The sequence below is a fragment of the Suillus subaureus genome (assembly GCF_016647635.1).
Source record: "Suillus subaureus strain MN1 chromosome Unknown BJ212scaffold_25, whole genome shotgun sequence".
In the NCBI taxonomy this organism is placed as follows: Eukaryota; Fungi; Basidiomycota; class Agaricomycetes; order Boletales; family Suillaceae; genus Suillus; species Suillus subaureus.
Window position 1 is genome coordinate 175,831 of NW_024538581.1, and position 17,747 is coordinate 193,577.

General features: G+C 47.9%; 6 protein-coding genes across 6 annotated transcripts; 1 reads left to right on the forward strand and 5 right to left on the reverse strand.

Moving 5' to 3' along the window:
* Positions 1 to 56: 56 nt before the first annotated feature.
* On the reverse strand, positions 57 to 1,446 carry BJ212DRAFT_433005 (uncharacterized protein). The gene is made up of 9 exons (XM_041343187.1): positions 1,385 to 1,446; positions 1,207 to 1,328; positions 1,122 to 1,159; positions 1,035 to 1,074; positions 913 to 983; positions 680 to 857; positions 469 to 625; positions 211 to 398; positions 57 to 142 (listed from the first exon to the last, which is right to left on the reverse strand). The coding sequence occupies exons 2-7, from the start codon at positions 1,315 to 1,317 to the stop codon at positions 539 to 541; spliced, it is 525 nt and encodes a 174-aa protein (XP_041190833.1). The 5' UTR covers positions 1,318 to 1,328; positions 1,385 to 1,446; the 3' UTR covers positions 57 to 142; positions 211 to 398; positions 469 to 538.
* Positions 1,447 to 5,189: 3,743 nt separating this feature from the next.
* Positions 5,190 to 6,877, reverse strand: BJ212DRAFT_1588834 (uncharacterized protein; the record flags this gene model as incomplete). Its single annotated transcript, XM_041342441.1, has 2 exons — positions 6,607 to 6,877; positions 5,190 to 6,548 (listed from the first exon to the last, which is right to left on the reverse strand). The coding sequence occupies exons 1-2, from the start codon at positions 6,859 to 6,861 to the stop codon at positions 5,193 to 5,195; spliced, it is 1,611 nt and encodes a 536-aa protein (XP_041190834.1). The 5' UTR covers positions 6,862 to 6,877.
* A 724-nt stretch (positions 6,878 to 7,601) lies between these two features.
* On the reverse strand, positions 7,602 to 9,459 carry BJ212DRAFT_1368295 (uncharacterized protein). The gene is made up of 2 exons (XM_041336177.1): positions 9,155 to 9,459; positions 7,602 to 9,096 (listed from the first exon to the last, which is right to left on the reverse strand). Exons 1-2 carry the CDS (start codon positions 9,377 to 9,379, stop codon positions 7,747 to 7,749), a joined length of 1,575 nt encoding a protein of 524 aa, XP_041190835.1. The 5' UTR covers positions 9,380 to 9,459; the 3' UTR covers positions 7,602 to 7,746.
* A 1,168-nt stretch (positions 9,460 to 10,627) lies between these two features.
* BJ212DRAFT_433345 (uncharacterized protein) lies at positions 10,628 to 11,565 on the reverse strand. Its single transcript, XM_041343188.1, has one exon. The coding sequence runs from the start codon at positions 11,364 to 11,366 to the stop codon at positions 10,710 to 10,712; it is 657 nt and encodes a 218-aa protein (XP_041190836.1). The 5' UTR covers positions 11,367 to 11,565; the 3' UTR covers positions 10,628 to 10,709.
* A 93-nt stretch (positions 11,566 to 11,658) lies between these two features.
* On the forward strand, positions 11,659 to 14,112 carry BJ212DRAFT_1301300 (HSF-type DNA-binding-domain-containing protein; the record flags this gene model as incomplete). The annotated part of the gene is made up of 6 exons (XM_041333112.1): positions 11,659 to 12,395; positions 12,551 to 12,617; positions 12,664 to 12,717; positions 12,767 to 12,903; positions 12,952 to 13,313; positions 13,364 to 14,112. The coding sequence occupies 6 exons, from the start codon at positions 11,659 to 11,661 to the stop codon at positions 14,110 to 14,112; spliced, it is 2,106 nt and encodes a 701-aa protein (XP_041190837.1).
* Positions 14,113 to 15,660: 1,548 nt separating this feature from the next.
* On the reverse strand, positions 15,661 to 17,543 carry BJ212DRAFT_1482885 (kinase-like domain-containing protein; the record flags this gene model as incomplete). Its single annotated transcript, XM_041340514.1, has 8 exons — positions 15,661 to 15,978; positions 16,036 to 16,251; positions 16,305 to 16,351; positions 16,407 to 16,437; positions 16,493 to 16,678; positions 16,733 to 16,780; positions 16,836 to 16,968; positions 17,020 to 17,543. The coding sequence occupies 8 exons, from the start codon at positions 17,541 to 17,543 to the stop codon at positions 15,661 to 15,663; spliced, it is 1,503 nt and encodes a 500-aa protein (XP_041190838.1).
* Between the last annotated feature and the right edge of the window lie 204 nt (positions 17,544 to 17,747).

A 17,747-nucleotide genomic window follows, 5' to 3' on the forward strand; every position in this document is an offset into this window, starting at 1 on the left:
TTCAGCAAGACTTCTATTTTACGGAACGTACCGAGCTTGATTTACCGCCTAGCTGTGACAAGGGCGGAGGCTGGTCAATGCACTAATTCTGTCGGGCTACCCATATGCCTACAAACGTAACCTTGTCATGAGGTGCGTCGGGCTATACACATGTCGTTGCATGTGAACCAACGTTGAACGGGGTGGCTTTGTTGGCGTAAAAATACACACAGCTATCAAAGTTCTCCTTGGATCCATCAAGCGCGTATGGTACGCATAATGGCGTTAATGGCTCACTGAATGGGAGCACTTGATCGAGTGAAGTTGATGAGTAATATTATTAGGTCTTGTTCCTGTACCAACAGGAACCTCTACCAGTCCAAATAAGGAAAGATTGAGAACCAGCAGACTTTGTTAGCCTAAACGGAGTGAATCATGCACTTGGCATATAAAAGTACATGTTGCAACAATGGCGAGGCAAAAACGCACGAAGACGAAGACGACAGAATGTTGGGCTTATGAATAGGTTTCAATTGAAGGTTATGCATTTGGCTCGTATTCACAAGCGCCCGTTCACTGTAGTTTCAGGAGGAATATCCCGGTAATCACGATCCCGATCCCGCTCCAAAGTTGTGATATCATGTGGCTATCAAGAAAAAGCTCAGAGATGACGATGACGAGGGATAACTTGTGAGCGTACATCTACTGGGCGATACCTCCCGTTAGCATGAGGAACACTGTGTCCGTTTATGTGGTGAGGTGGAGGCGGCGCCGCTGGAGGTGCAACAGAGTGTGAATATAGTGTCGGTGAGGGACGCGTGAGATGCATGAGGGAAGGTGTTGCTGGAACTGTGAGATTGATAGCATCAAGAAGCAAGCTTAAATTAAGCAAGCATGTCAGCAACGCAAGCCGAAAAGCAAGAGTAGGCGCACTCGTTCTCAGCTTGAAGCTTTCGTATGCGTGCATTTGCAAGCTCAAGATCTCTCTCGAGCTCCTCGTGTAACTAGCGGGGTTGAACGTGTTGCGTCAAGAGTGCTTCGGGTAAGATACGTACCCCTACGACTTGATCAAAGCGTTCCCTCAAGCCTTGAAATCTGGCAAGGAGTGAGTCGACAGGAGAGTGCACACTGCCGAGACGCACTTTTCTTTGAATCGTCCACGGGGTAGTACGACTGGCGTCTGGACAGCAGTAAGTTCAAGGTGCGGCAAATCATCAAATAAGTTACTCTGTTTTTATTGGTGTCATCAGCTGGTACTTTGTCTCCTACGCGTTGCCCTTTCTGTGGTTTAGATGAGTCTACTTGTATCGGTCGTGGCATAAGGGGCGAGTTGTCCATGCTGTCGTAGGCTGTCGTTGTTTCAGCTCAGTGTGTATGACCTGCAGAGCGCTAATAACATTCATACGATTGGTTGAACTGGGGTCCTTGCCTAAAATGTGAGTTCTTTGTCGAACGACTCGGGAGTTCTCCCGAGGTGGGACGGGAATCTCCGCAAACGCCCAACAAACGCCGCACAGGCTTACTTAATAAGCAATATTATGGGCGTAGTGATGAACAGAGGGCATCCGGAACTCATTGAAGGCATCAGAACGTAGTTATATTATTTCTTGGGGTGCGCTTTTCGTATTAGGAGAAAGAATAACCTTTCTCAGCATCTCATATTATATCATGTATGTACAAAGGTCAGCAGGATACATGGGAATCCAGGAAAATAACCCATGGAATTTGCGGCGGGCGCCAGGTACTACGGCTGCATGTCCATCCCCGCGGACTTCTGTGAAGCACAGCACAGACTCCTGGAGGTAGCGTAATTAAGCCAAGTGGATGTTATATGTAGATGTATGTTGAAATTACTTGATCTCGGATACATCATAACCCATATTGTCGGGTAGTCTAGACAAATTATCCCGCTCCTTGCATAGCCCCAGTAAGCTCTGACGACTTGGAGCATGTGTTGTGCTGTACAACACTGCCAGTCGACACATGGATTCACTCGTGAAAAGCAATTGTAGTCAGGCCTGTCCTTGCATCTGAGTCGGATACGAGCTTAGCATGATATTTTCGAACGTTAGGGATGAGGCGTGGTCCCAACACAAATAAATATATGACCATGACAATTTCAAGAATATCACGATAAATCTGACTCTCCATGACAGTTGAGGCCTATCGAAGGAAATGATGAACAGCGGTTTCAAATAGATATCATGACAGGCTGACGTACCGAGATGTTTGGAGAGAGGATACTGAGTATACTGGGGTTGAGGCAAGAAACAGCAGCAAAGCCAGCGGGTGCATAGCTTCAGTAGGAAGGGATAATCACATTGAAAATACGAGCTCACCTTGCAAAGCATAACACATGCGTTTGTATCAACAGTCCCCGATGTATGTTCTTTAGATGATCCAAATTGCCACAGCGCACAGAAGTATTTCACAGCAATCCGCATAGCAAGATACAGTGCGATGACCTCCCACGCAGTGTTGAGTACCCAATCTCTGACATTAAAAGATCAGATATTTCTCTCATAAGGGTACTGATAGGTGCCAGAGAGGACCAGCTCTTCTGGCATCTTCCAATGAGCGTGATGCACTTGAATCTTTTGTCCGTAGTTCAAGCTTACCTCCTGAAACATGATGTATCATGTATATTCCGACCATCATTCCGCAGGGAATATTGACGGCCAAGAAGATGACAACAAGAAAAACCAGTATCTTTCTAGATCGCTGATGCATGCCATATAACCGAATGATTAGATAACTTGCGACACAGTTTCAGTCAAGACAACATCACCGCTGATTTGCAGCTGGTAGCTCGCCGCCCTGCATGAGAGATGTGACCATTTGCATTTAATGTAGAATATATGTTTACCTGGAAATCCATTTAGTGATAAGCCTTAGATGAAATTCTGAACAAACTCACAGCTGTTGCGATCGTCACATTAAACTAACAAGATAGTGGTAAATCTGACTCACCCCTGACTACATAGGGGTGCAACTTGGATGACAGGCAGGCATGTAGAATACACTATATCTGGCACTGTCCATACTATGCCGCCCGTCAGAAGGAATACACACAGTGTAAGTAAGTAAATTCATGTTGATGCTGATTGTGAGAGGTGATTATTAGCACAACACCAATCTTTTTTGGCATTGCAAACATACCCAGCGTGTAGTATTCCAATGTAATGCACTTATGATATTTTGAAGTGAACACGAGTTACTGACTGCACTATAATACAAGCTACGTACACTGAGATAGTCACGAGGGACCAGTGTCGCCCCTTCCTGGGATCAATTACATTATTATGTTGTTGTTCTGGTCTGCTCACTCAGGTGTGTTCAACCTATAACACCATTGTTAGCAAAATGACGGCTCCAACGACCGCATCGACCTACCTCTTGTCCGAATGTCGGTGCTGAAAATATTATAGGAATATCAGTAATTCTTTAGGACTGCCTTTGCTCACTCCAATCGTATATTACCCCGGCAGAGGAAGCAGCTGCAAAGCCATAGTTAAATCGACAGACAACATCATCGATTAAATCTCTACGAACCTATAAAGTAGCTGTAAAACATATTCGAATTTATCAACTGGGATTGTCCGAGACTAGCGAGTGAATGAAGTGGGTAGATGTAAAATGGTATGGTTCGGATGGACCAGTCATATAACGTGAAATGTGCGGGACATGCCACTATGGCATCCAGCATGATTGCCATGGAATAGTGTTCGAGCACATGGCGCAAATCTTTAGGCTCAAAAACATAGTTTCAAGGACTTGGGCAAGTTCTCATACTGGCCCAGCTCCGGGAAAGCTCACAGCCCCAGTCTTTGAGGGCAAGTTGCCAGGACTCATAGCTGTGACCACGCGAACCTCAAAAGCAGGCGCGAGAGGTACGTGATATCACGCAACTCAAATCTTTGCAATCTGAAGTCTGAGATCTGCTCGAGGAGTTGATCACGATCTTTAAGTGCAAGCTCGAAGAGTCAGGTCTAGTTGTTTTGAGTTGTTTTGCCATCATCTCTGGCGACTACCGTGACTGGGCTCAAACTATCGTATAGTTGGCAAAACCTTGACGTTGCAACTGTTCTCCGAGTTATCGACAAGTACGTCGGCTTCTTATCAACCAGTTGAATACAAGTATCCGGAGAGTTTGAAATAGTGTATTGGATTTGCAGTGGTACGGCTGCAACTACAACCGGAGGCCCCCCGGTCGCCGTAGGACTTCTGAAACACGCTAGGCTACCGGATTCATGCTTTCGAACAGCAACCAAATTCTAGGCAGCGCCCATCTATCCTGTCGTGTTCTCTCACTGATGGACCTCAGTGTCTTCCTACTATGCGAGAACTACAGGAATACAAGGACAAGCTAATCGATGTTCCTTGGCAGACATCCAGACTCAGAAGGGTATCATCCGAATCGTGCTCAGCCTACCGGCGGCGGTAACCGGCAGTTTTCACACCATCGTGGGTGCATACCAATACACTCATACATATCAGAACGTCATCTCGGTGTAGCTAGGCTACCGTGAGCATCTGCGCACGTCTTGGAAGCTTTGGAGAACAGCTTTAACCGTGACATTGCCTGAGAGCAGGCGGACTGCCACTTTTCATGACAATCGATCGCTAGTCTCTGAGGCGCTGAACTCGCATGAGATGACAGGTTGAGTTATCTTCAAGCGGGGCGCTACCAGGTCCACAACTATGTACTAATATTATCGGCAGCAGGCTCGGAATCATAGCCATACCAGAAGCTGGTTCGGATGAGTCTAGCCACCGTTGGAAATCGTGCGTGGTGAGTGGATTCCGACTAGTGCGGACAGCAGATCAAATGTCATATTTGTAGAGACATGTACGATCGGATCAAGGGAAAGTTATCACTCGTGACCTGTTCGATCCTCACTAGATTCACCTTGTAATGAGTGACACTCGCCAACCCATTATACATTGTGCTCCAGAACTGATGTTCTTGGTGCACGAGCGTGTATACTACCGGCACGGCTAGTAGTACATGTGCGAACTCCACATGAGCTCCACCCTGGTTAGAGCAACAACCATAGCTCAGAATTGGGGTCGGCGCCACACTCAAAGCTAGGTTGGAAACACGCGACGCTCAAGATATTCAATCAATACCAGCTAATATCTACAAATTGTAAGGACGCGCTTGCCCCGGATATATATTTTGCAACACACATCCACAATATGTTCGGGATCCGTTATTTTAATCTGCGCTGGTTTCTAGCCTTCAGGATCTCATTCACAGCATTCCATCCATCCTCAAGATCTTCAAATGGCGATGGCGCGGGCGCAGGCGTGTGATCATCAAGCCAGCCGAGGAAATTAACATATGTCAACTTGGGCAGCAATCTAAGCAGTATGTTGACCACGGCGTAAGGATCGCCGATCGGAGACATCCCCACAGAAAGGGCAATGATCTTCTCATTAGGAACGGTTTCAAAAAAGAAGGGATCGTTGTCGTAGTCGACAGGAATTGCGCAAAAGGATATTTGAACCCAGTGCAAGCGCGGGCAATGTTGGATGAGGTGGACGAGTGCTGTGGAGGTCATAGATGGCGGGACTAGAGACTGAGTTCCACCTCCAAAGGAGAGAGACTCGAGCTGAGGCCAAGATTGCACAAGTGTCTTGAACGAAGCGTCGTTAATATCTGAAGTACAAATGCACTCGAGCAGTAAGTGCTTTAAACGATTAAACGGCAGCAACGGGGCAACCGCGTCAAAGCCAAGCACATAACTTCGACCGGCGATGTCTTCTTTAACATATTCGGGGTCGAACTCATACTCGACGCAAAATATCTCAAGAGCAGGAGAGAGGCACTGCGAGAGCGAGACGATGATGTCGGGGATATGCAGTATATTATGCAGGACCTCTGCCAGTGGATTATAGCATATATTATCAAAATACAGGTCCACCTTCGCTGATCGACAGGAGGGAAGACGGACACTTCTGAAAAAGTGTTCAACTTCGGACGGTGACGATGCAATGATGTGCACTTCAGCAAGTTGGGGGAAAATTGTCGGAGTGGAGTTGGATTGCATCTTGTGGATACCGGACATCTCCGTTGTGAAGTACAGAGACTTGAGGGACGGTAGAGAAGCCAAGTGAAGAAACTCTCGGCGACCGAGGGCGCGTGATTCAAAACGGGAAAGCTCCCGCAGGCCAGATAGAGCTTTACAAATTACATCTGAACTCTCTGCAGAATCACCGACACATAATGTGAGCTCCTGAATGGATGGACACAGACTTCCGAGGGAGGCAAACGACGCAGATTGGGCAAACGAGGGGGATGAAAACAAGAAGTCCGCCCGAATTGATGTGATAGTTAACCCAAGGAAGGTGCGCAAGAGTGGAAAGAAGTGTTCTCGGTCGTCATACCAATACAAACTACGAAGGTTTGGGAAGAAGGACATGGAGATTGGGGCAGACATGAACGCTTGCATGACATGATTTTCTATCATGTCTAACTCAGAGCTGCCAACCCAAAAGGAGTGTACACGTCGTGCATATTGATGGATCAGCCTCCATTCTCCAGCTAGGATAGGCCTCTGGAGCGTCTATTTGATTTCTTTGAGTATTCAATATCATGCAAATGGGTTTAGGCATTTTTCTCACCAATCTTCCTCTCCTGTCTGTGTTACTGATGCCTTCAGGCAGGCATGAGATGAGTGGTTTAAACCCAGATATGCATTCCCAAAGAATATCAAGGGCAGGCCCCTTGAATTCCCTACATGTCCTTGCAAGAACAGCAAGTTGAGCACGTGAAATAATAGGTATCCAACCGTAGCCGTTTGGGATGTTGATAGTGAATATGTGGAGTAAAATTTCTGTGGGTAGGAGACAGACATGCATGACTGCGAGAGAAAGCATTCGGAGTTGGCGGTGCGCTCTGACTTCAATCTGCTTCACAATTTACATAATACCGGACTTTCCTCTTAGGTTGCTGTCCTGATGTACAGCTAAGTAGTACACGTAGCGAAAGAATGATAGGGATAAGCTTTCACGCGTCATTCAATTCTTTACGCTGCGAGGCTTGTTCTGCCAAATTTATTGTAGCTAGGCCACCGTGACATCTCTGCGCGTCTACTTTAACTTTAACGCTGCCTGAGAGTAGGTGGACTACCACTTTTCACGATCAGCATGAGTGCGCGCGTAACAACCAATCCACCGCTAGTCTCTGAGGCGTAACGACGAGATGATAGGTTGAGTTATCTTCAAATGAGGCGTCACGACTAGTATGTACTGGTATTATCGGCAGCAGAATCATCACCATACCAGAAGCTGTTCAACCACCTTTGGAAATCGCACATAGTGAGTGGATTCCGACCGCAGACAACAGCTCAAATATCAGATTTGTAGAGATATGTATGATCAATTGAAAGTTACCACTTGCGACCTGTTCGATCTTCGCTGGATTACCTCGTAATAGTGGCACTCGCCAACCCATTAAAATTCTGTTCTAGGACTGATATTCGTGGTGCACAAGCATGAATACCACCGACACGGCTATATGTGTGAACTCCATCTGAGCTCCACCCCGGGTAGCGTAACATCCATAGCTCAGAGTCGAGATCGGTGCCACACTCAGATCTAGGTTGGAAACATATGGCGCCTAATATATTGCTTACAATCAACGCCAGCTAATATCTATAAATTGTAAGGACACGCTGTAACCTCCCGCCACTCAGATCCGTTGGACGCGCCCGCCCCGGATATATACTTCGAAGCATATATCCACAATATGTCCAGAGTCCGTCATTCCAATTTGTGGTGGTCATTATCCGCTAGGATCTCATTCACAGCAGTCCATCCATCCTCAAGATCTTCAAATGGCGGTAGCGCATGTGTATCATCATCAAGCCAGCCAAGGAAATAAACATATTCCAACTTGGGCAGCAATCTGAGGAGTATATAGACCACAGCGCAGGGATCGCTGATCGGAGACATCCCCACAGAAAGTGTAGTGATCTCCTCATTGGGAATGGTTTCAAAAAAGAACGGATCGTTATCGTAGTCGACCGGAGTTGCGCAAAAGGACATTTGAATGGTATGTAAGCGCGGGCAATGTTGGATGAGATGGAAGAGTGCTGTGAATGTCATAGACGGCGGGATTAGCCAACAAGCTGCACCTCCAAAGTAGAACTGCTCGAGCTGAGGCCATGATTGCGCGAGTGTCTTGAACGAGGCGTCGTCGATGGCCGAAGTACATAGCCAATCGAGCCGTAAATCTATCAAGCGATTGAACGGCAGCAACGGGGCAACCGCGTTAAAGCCAAGCACATAGCTGTGACTGGCGAAGATGGCTTCTCTGACATCAGTGAAGTTGAACTCGAACTTGACGTGAAGTTTCTCAAGAGCAGGAGAGAGGCACTCCGAGAGGGAGACGATGAAGTCGGGGATATGTAGTGGGTCATACGGGACGAGTGCATAGTTTAAATCACGATAATCATAATGGATGTACATCCTCGCTGATCGACAGGAGGGAAGACGGACGCCTCTGAGAAAGTGTTCAACTTCGGACATTGACAATACGGTGAAGTCCACTTCCTCGAGTTTAGGGGAAACTGTTGGAGTGGAGTTGCATTGCATTTCGTGGGCATCGTATGCCCCTAACCTGAAGCACAGAGACTTGAGGGCTGGTAAAGAAGCTAAGCGAAGGAACTCTTGTGGACTGAGAGTCCCTGTGTCAAGACGGGAAAGCTCCCGCAAGCCAGATAGAGATTCACAAATTGCATCTGAACTTTCTGGAGAACCACCAGTACATACACAGTTGAGTTCCCGAATGGATGGACATCGACCTCCGAGGGAAGTTAACAACGCAGATTGGGCAAACGAGGAATTTGATAGAAAGCCAACCCGGACTGATGTAATAGTTGACCCAAGGAGGGTGCGTAAGAGCGGAAAGAAGTGTTCCCGGTCGTCACACCAACGCAAACTACGAAGGTTTGGAAAGATGGATGTGGGTGATGGAGCAGACATGAGCGCTTGCATGACATGATTGTCTATGATGTCTAGCTCAGAGCCGCTGACCGTAAAGGAGTGGACACGTCGTGCATATTGATGGATCAACCTCCATTCTCCAGCTAGGAGTGGCCTTCGGAGCGTCTATTTGATTTTTTTGAGTATTCAAGATCATGTGGGTAGGTTCAAGCATTTTTCTAACCAAGTTTCCTCTTCTGTCTCTGTTACTGACGCCTTCAGGTAGGCATGAGATGAGTGGCTTGAACCCATTTAAGTGTTTCCAAAGAACATCAAGGGCAGGCTCCTTGAATTTCCTACAGGTCCTTGCAAGAACAGCAAGTTGAGCTGAAAAATCTCTGAATCTCCCATCATTGCCGATTGTGAATATGTGGAGTAAAATTTCTGTGGGTAGGAGACAGACATGCATGACTGCAAGAGAAAGCACTCGAAGTTGACAGTTAGTTGCCGACACTGTGACTTTTCGATTGGAAGGATGTGTGACTGTGATCACCGCCTAGGCTAGACGAATAGTTTTACATATGGGGATAAGCCATATTGACGCGCTAGGTGAGGCTTCTTCGAGGTCTGGCAGTACACTCACTCGTGCTAAAGTTGTAGCTAGGCGGCCACCACTGTGATCTCTCCGCACGTCTCGGAAGCTTTGGAGAAAAACTTTGACTTTAACACTGTTGCCTGATTCGGAGAGCAGGTGGACTGCCGCTTTTCACGATCAGCATGAGCGCGCGCGTGATAACCAATCCATCGCTAGTCTCTGAGGCGTAACGCATGAGATGATAAATTGAGTTGTCTTCAGGTAAGGCGCTACCAGGTCTACGACTAGTATTATTGGCAACATACCCGGAATCATCGCCATGCTAGTCTAAAGCTGGTTCAGGTGAATTTAACCACCGTTGGAAATCATGGGTGGATTCCAACTGCAGACATGTACAACGAGTTACAATATCAGATTCGTAGAAACATGTGTGATCAATTAAAATTTATCACTTGTGACCTGTTCGATCGATCCCTGGATTCACCTCGTAATGATCAAGTTGCACTCACCAACCCATTAATATGGTAGAACCTGATCTAGAACTGATGTATACCAATATTCATGGCTTGGAGTCAGGATCAGTGCCATACTCAGATGTAAGTTGGAAATGCATGATGCCCAAGATATTGTTTTTCTTCCAGTCAGTGCCAGCTAATACCCACAAATTGTAAGGACGCGCTGTAGCCTCCCCCACCCGGATCCGCTGCTCCGTCGCAGCCTTCCTCGAACGCGTTCGCCCCGTTCGCAGCACATGTCCACAACATGTCCAGGGTCCGTCATTTTAATCTGCGCTGGTTGTTAGCCGTCAGAATCTCATTCACAGCATTCCATTCATCCCCAAGATCTTCAAATGGCGGTGGCGCAGGTGTGCCAACATTAGACCAGCTGAGGAAATCAGCATATCCCAACTTGGGCAGCAATCTAAGTAGTATATGGGCCACGGGGGAGGGGTTGCTGATCGGAGACATCCCCACAGAAAGGATAGTGATATCCTCGTTGGGAACAGTTTCAAAAAAGAACGAATCGTTGTCGTTGTCGTAGTCGATCGGAGTTGCGCAAAAGGACAGTTGAATGGCGTGCAAGCGCGAGTAATGTTGGATGAGGTGGAAAGTGCTATGCAGGTCATAGATTGCGGGACTAGCGAGTATCTTGAACGAGGCGTCGTTAATGTCCGAAGTTCAAATGCATTCGAGCTGTAAGTCTTTCAACGGCAGCAACGGGGCAACCGCGTCAAAGTCAAGCGCATGACTTCGACCGGCGATGTCTTCTCTGATATATTTGAGGCCGAGCTCAAACTCGACGTGAAGTTTCTCAAGAGGAGGAGAGAGGCACTCCGAGAGCGAGACGATGAGGTTGGCGATATGCAGTGGATCATAGCTGCCATGATAATCGATGTCGATCTCCACCGTTGCTGATCGACAGGAGGGAGACGGTAAAGAAGCCAGGCGAAGAAACTCTCGTGGTCTAAGGCCCCTACGTAAAGATGGGAAAGCTCCCGCAAGCCAGATAGAGCTTTACAAGTTGCATCTTGGGCAAACAAGGGGGATCTAGATGCCAAGCCCACATTCATTGACGCGATGATAGGTTGACCCGAGGAAAGTGCGCAAGAGCGGAAAGAAGTGTTCTCAGTCGTCACACCAATACAAACTACGAAGATTCGGGAAAAGGACGTGGGTGATGAGGCAGACACGAGCGCTTGCATGACATGATGTCTAACTGAGGGCCGTTGACCGTAAAGAAGCCTGCTAGGAGTGGCCTTCGGAGCGTCTATTCGAGTATTCAATATCATGCGGGTAGGCTCAGGGATTTTTCTAACCAAATTTCTCTTCAGGTAGGCATGAGATGAGTGGCTTGAACCCATTTCAAGGGCAGACAGACGTGCAAGAGAAAGCACTCGAAGCTGGCGGTTATTTGCCGACACTCGACTTTTCGATTAGAACTCACCGCCTCAATAGGTTTACATATGGGGATAAGAGGATGTAACGAGATGTTGACGCTGGCCTGGGTGAGGCTTCTTGAGAGTGAACCGGTTCGGGTGAAACGCCGATATGCGGTGTCTGGTACATGAGGTGTGCACGTTTGATGACATAATTAGGATTTCTGGCAATGAAAAGCGGTGAATTGCCAGTGAACTTTCGGACTTGACTTTAACTATGGACTACGATTATTCTAACCAACAACAATCACCAAGACAATGGTCACAACCGACTACATCTGGTTTCTCATCCCCAGCTTCCCCTACGCCGGGCTACTATTACACCCCAAATCAACAATCGCCTTCGAGGCCAACTAGCAGTAATTTAACGCTCAATCTCAGCTCACTTTCAGTAACTTCACCGGTCAATCTTGGCGTATCCCCAATAACACCAGTATCTCCCACAAATTTCAGTCCAGCTCATCTCAGTCCGCAACCGCCTACCTTTCAATTCAATTTTGATTCAACAGAAGACTCCTCTCTCTTACTAGGACAGCGTCGTCCAAGCACAGGTTCCCATTCTACTTCATCAAGCGAACTAGCAGTAGAGAAGAGCGTACCGCGTAAACGAAGTCTCACAAACACTGCTCCTCCTCCAACTCATCATACACACGGGCACTCTCACTCTTACGGCGGACACATACTCCCACATCCAATCATAACAACAACTGCTTCATCACCGCCTTCGATAAGCGAACCTTCTTCACAAGGTCCGCTCACGCCGGCTAGTTCACAGCCTTCGAATCAGATCGATATCAACGCAACTTATGATGATCCTGACGGTATAAGTGCTTATTCCATGGCAGATCAAGGCGACAGCGACGACGAAGGCGCAAAATCTAGCGCAGCAGGTCCTAGTTTAGGCGTCATCGGTAAACCAATGGGCACGAACAACTTTGTCACAAAGCTTTATCAGTGCGTTCAATCTTGTACTTTATATCTATCATTCAACTTCTACAGGATGATTAACGATCCAAAGAGTCAGCTTTTCATCGCTTGGACTGAACTTGGAACAAGGCATGTCGTCGTATTTCATCACTTTCACTTTCCTCCTTATTCACTCTTTCTAGTTTCGTCGTTTCAAACATAGGCGAATTTAGCAGGAGCATCCTCGGCTCTCATTTCAAGCACAACAATGTCTGTCTCCTCTCCACTGGTATAAAACCCACTCACTCCCCCACAGTTCTCAAGCTTTGTCCGCCAACTCAACATGTACGGCTTTCACAAAATCAACAGAGTACGTACTTCACTCCAGCTATTTCACCATTTAACATCTCATCAAACAGACCCCACGCGCTCAACGCACATCAACAACATCCCAGACTTGGGAATTCAGCCATCCAAAATTCCTCCGAGCACGTCCAGATCTCTTAGACGCCATCAAACGTAAAGCTCTCGAGCCTGACCCTCGTGAACGTGGACGGTTAGTCCCGCTCAATCGCCACCGAACTAAAACTGATCTAATCCCTAGCGTCGAACTCCCCGGCGAAGTCGCTCGTCTCCTAAACGACATGCGAGATGAAAACAAGGCCCTCTGGCGCGAGATCTTACGTCTAGGCGGACGCGTCCCTCCTCACATCGCAAACACCCTCTCCCAATCTACTAGCTCGTCTACGACAGGCCCGAAATTACATATTGGGGGAGACGAAGAGGATGAAGACGGGAGCGATGAGGGGTTTTCGTTTAATGTTATGGGGCCTGGTCTCAGTATGGGCATGGGTGGAGGAAGCGAGGCGTGGATGAATTGGGCGGGTGCTGAGATGCGCCGTGAACGACGGAAAGTGGAGAAATTGACCGGGATCGTAAGAACGCTGTGCGATGCGATTGGATCTGGTGCGATTCTCCCTCCCCATTTTAACTTATCACTAACTACTATTATACAGCATCGCCAACGCTAATCCACGAGCTCAACGCCCTAAACGCACCAAGCCCCTCCCCCTCCCCAGTCCCTCCAAGCCCAATCCCAAGCGAGCACAGCCCCAACATCTACATCACCTCTCCCCCCTCTCCATTGCCCTCACACTCACACTCCCCCTCGCATTCGCACTCGTCCCATCACAGCCAAAGCCATGGACACAGCCATCACCCCTCAGTCCCAATGCTCAGCATCCCCCAATACGCCCTGCACACGTCAACCCCATCTCCCACCTCCAGCGAGTTCTCTGCATTTGGTCGGCACGGACACGGGCGTCAACCCAGTATCACCCTGACGCCTACTCCTGATGTAGACGCACATGGGATGCGGGAGGTAGGAAGGGAGAAGAGGCAGAGGAGGACGGGGAGTGTTGTTAGTGTGGGTAGTGTTGGATCTTCGATGGGTGGGTCTCCGATGGTTTCTCCCATGGCGGGCGGGTCCGTCTCTGGACTTGGTGGCGCTTCGATGGGGGGAGAAGAAGATGCCGAAGGGGAGATGAACTTGAGTTTGGATCTGGATATGGATATGGATGTTGGGGGGAGCGGTGGTGAGAAGAAGCAACAGCAACAGCAACAGCAACAGAGGGCGAGGAGCGATTCGGCGCCTACGTGGGTTACGGGCCAGAACGCTGGTGCTGGTGCCGGCGGGGGTGTTGGCGTTGGCGGGCTTACTGCGAATTGGGGACGACCGAGGAGCGGGAGCGGGTATGGGAGGTAATTGTTGTGATTAATGGGGTTCATGCCTGGTGTTTGAATGTCTTTTTTTCTTTTTTTTCTACGTTTCCTTTGCTTTACTGTTTCTTGTCTCCGTTTTCACGCTTGCGTGTTTTTTTCTCGTGTTTTTGGTTTTATTCTTGCTATCTTTCCTTTCCTTTTCTCCCCCCTTCCTTTCAAAATTGTATAACTTGCAGACTCAAAACTTATTATCGTGATCGCCTATCTGTATATTCCTATCAGTATCACCTCCCCCTCCCCCCTCCTTCTCCCTCCTATCTGACACACTTCCCACTTCCCTTGCCACGCTACACCAGGTGACCTGCTTCTCATTGACGCTACACCACCTACTTACTATCCACAGTAACGGTACGCTACCTATTTGCCATACACAGTACGCCACACCACGACGCACGCTCAATCTGTACTAGGTCAACACCACTCGCACTCGTACTAGTACATATTGTATACTGCGCTGACTACCAGCTGATATTAAATTAGACACGAGTACATACATCGATTCATCGATCGCTCCTTTTTTTTTTTACGTAGACCTGTTATTGTTGGAGTTGGTGCTTGCCAGTGCCACACTGCCACTGCCCCGCCTCGTTCCCTTTAGAAATCCAATTCCCTTCTTTCGGGTTCGAACTCGAATTGGGATTGGTTTGGTTCTTTGCTGGATGGGAACTTGGGGGAGGCATATGAATCCGATTATCGATGATATTTACCTTGCTTTGACCTGGTGTGATTGCAGGCGAGGATCGAACGTCACTGTCAGAAGCATGTCAGGATCCTTGACTGCGGTGGGTGGGTGATGATCAGACCACTATCATGATGTTAGTGTGCTAGTTTGACTGCGGAAATGTCAAACGAACTAACTAAGTCACTTCGGATATTAAACTCGGGCTTCATCTTCATGTCCATGTCCTGCGCGATGACACGGAATTCGTGAGGTATTCATGTTTTTTGTACGAGGGTCCAGGATGGATGGTTATGGTCATGGTCATGGGATGAATTCAAGTGGTGATCGAGAAACCTCTATTAAATCCTACGTCAGTTGACATACATCTACTTGCCATCGTGGCTGCCTTGCCTTAATTTAATAGTTGACGGATATTATAATAAACATGACGATAGCATGCCGGATGAGAGGTATCATACACAGCTCCGATGTGACAGGCGAATCAAACCGGCGAGGCAAAAGAATGGCTGAAACAATAAGTACTAGTAGTAAACGCCTACGTGATGCATGCCGGGTGAGACGAGACACAGCTCCGACGTGACAGGCGAATCAAACCAGCGAGGCAAAAGAATGGCTACAGCAGTAAGTACTATACTAGAAGTACTAAACGCTAATGTCAGTGTGCGTGTACGTGCAAATTATAAGCAGGCTTCGTGTCCCTTTAGATCTACGATATATTTGTGTCAAGGGGCCGTGCAATGCAGTGATTAATACGAAAATAAACAAGGATGCCTGTTGGTTGTCCATCGTGATAAGTATGTCTGCATCATCACCTTTAGTAGTGTAGATTCCGTTATTATCGTCCGATACCTATGTAATTATTTTCAAACGTGGCCTTTTTGATGGTCCGGGACTACTTGCAGGGTGTGCAGCGGTAGAACTGGGTGCGTTGCAGTCGCCTACAGGGACTGGGAGTAATTTAATTCTGATATATCGGATAAATTCGAGGGCGGTGCCAGCTGTGGGTCGTGAGGCCGGTGATAACGACCAGCACTCACGGATAAACGGCCATAATTCACCGACGAGGGGAGTGTGGGACGGACAACAAGGGGTGTTTCCTTGTTGGATCTCCCGTATGATAATCACTTCCCGTTTGATCTCGTGCCAAGGTACCTTGCCTGATAGGACCTACGGAGTAACGTATTGTGAACTTTGTTGAACGCTGGGAATGGTTTGGACACTTACTTGGAGCATGATACTGCCAAGAGAGTAGATGTCGCTGAGCGTCGTCGGCTGTACGTCATCTGACAGGAGGAGCTCGGGAGCTGTCCATCGTACTGCGCCTGGATACATAGCGGTGGCTGCGAGGTAAGTCGAACCGGTTTGCAGGTCGCCGAGCATGCTTGATAGTCCAAAATCGGCGATGCATGCAGTCATGTCCGCGAGGATAAGAACATTAGACTTTGAACGAATGAGTTCGAGGTGTGGAATAAGTATGGGGAGGTGTTACGTACCCCAGTGAGATCCCCGTGGGTCACGGGATTATTAGGATAAGAGTGTACTGTAGAAACTCTAGACTCAGAATGGATCAAAAGATGAGTCAAATAGACACGTACGGTAAGTGAGACCAGAGACGATATCGTCCAACTGAACAAATGATCCCGTTAGAGATAGAGGACAAATACGAGTGATGCGATCATACCAAACTGAGTTGATCAGCAATAGTGATGATCAGCCAACTTTTTTCCAGGCAATCGGTTAAAGTCCCATTTGCAGCCCAAGGCGCAACAAGGGACATCGAAACACCAAAGCCGAAAGCATAGCCCATGAATTCCATGACATTTGGGTGATTAAGTCTTCTCCAAATGCCCATTTCTCTCCTCAGTCTCTGTAACACATAACTATCAGGGTGTAGGTATGGATGATCAGCGCTCTGGCAAACCTTTGAGGTATTCTTGTTAACTTGGAATCTGAAGCCCTTCACAGCAACCTGAAACGGATACCTTGTTAGTATATCGTCGTCGTCGATTAACATCTGTACGAACCGGGATGCACCTGGTACCATCGTTGTAAGTACATTTCCAGACGTTTCCAAAAGCACCCCCAGCTATGGGATCAAGGCCGTAACTCCGAGTAATCCAACCTGTCAAGTCAATCGGTTGAACAGGGGTCGTCGGACTGCATGTGTATTAGTAGGGCTCTGGAAATTTTGAACAGACAAGTCGTCACCTTCCGGATTGTGCATTTGGAGATATGGGCGTAGGAAGCATCCCAGAGAGATCACTAGCAAATCCATGCTTACGATTGTCGTTCCCTTCCACAAGAACTGTGCCATATGAACCAGGAATGCTTGGGAATAGATGTCCATGCACTATCTGATCCTGACCATGTGCGGTACTCTTCCCAAGGTCGGAGGGGTGTAGAGGGGAATCAGGTGTGATGGGAAGTTGGCCATGCGTACTCTGAAGATATTTCATATCGAGTCGAGGCAACTCAATACGTGAAGTAGACGATTGCGAGTTGTGAACACTGGGAGTCGAAAAATATGGGCCTGAGTTGGGGGAAACCGGTGTATGTGGAAACGTGGGAGAGAATTCGTTTGGCAATATCTGGCTCCCTTGTGCAAATAGGCTGCGTAAGTCAGATGTACTGATACTATCTGAAACATCGCGAGAGGTTGCCGCCGAGGAGACGAGGTGAACGGAAAGGAGAGGCACGGATTCTTTGTGCTGGTCGCTCGATGGAAAGACCATTGGATCGATAAGCCTTCAAATCTTGTACTTGCAAGTCCGGGTATCTAAACGCGATGACCAGTAGATCGGCATACAACCCAAGCTTGTTGAAGTCTCAGCCAAACGAGTGAGAGGGGGAAGTACTGCGGGGGAGAAAGTTGTTCGCAGGACATGTCAGCTAGGATTAATTTTGAACGTTACTCGACCCAACGCGAGAACAGGTAC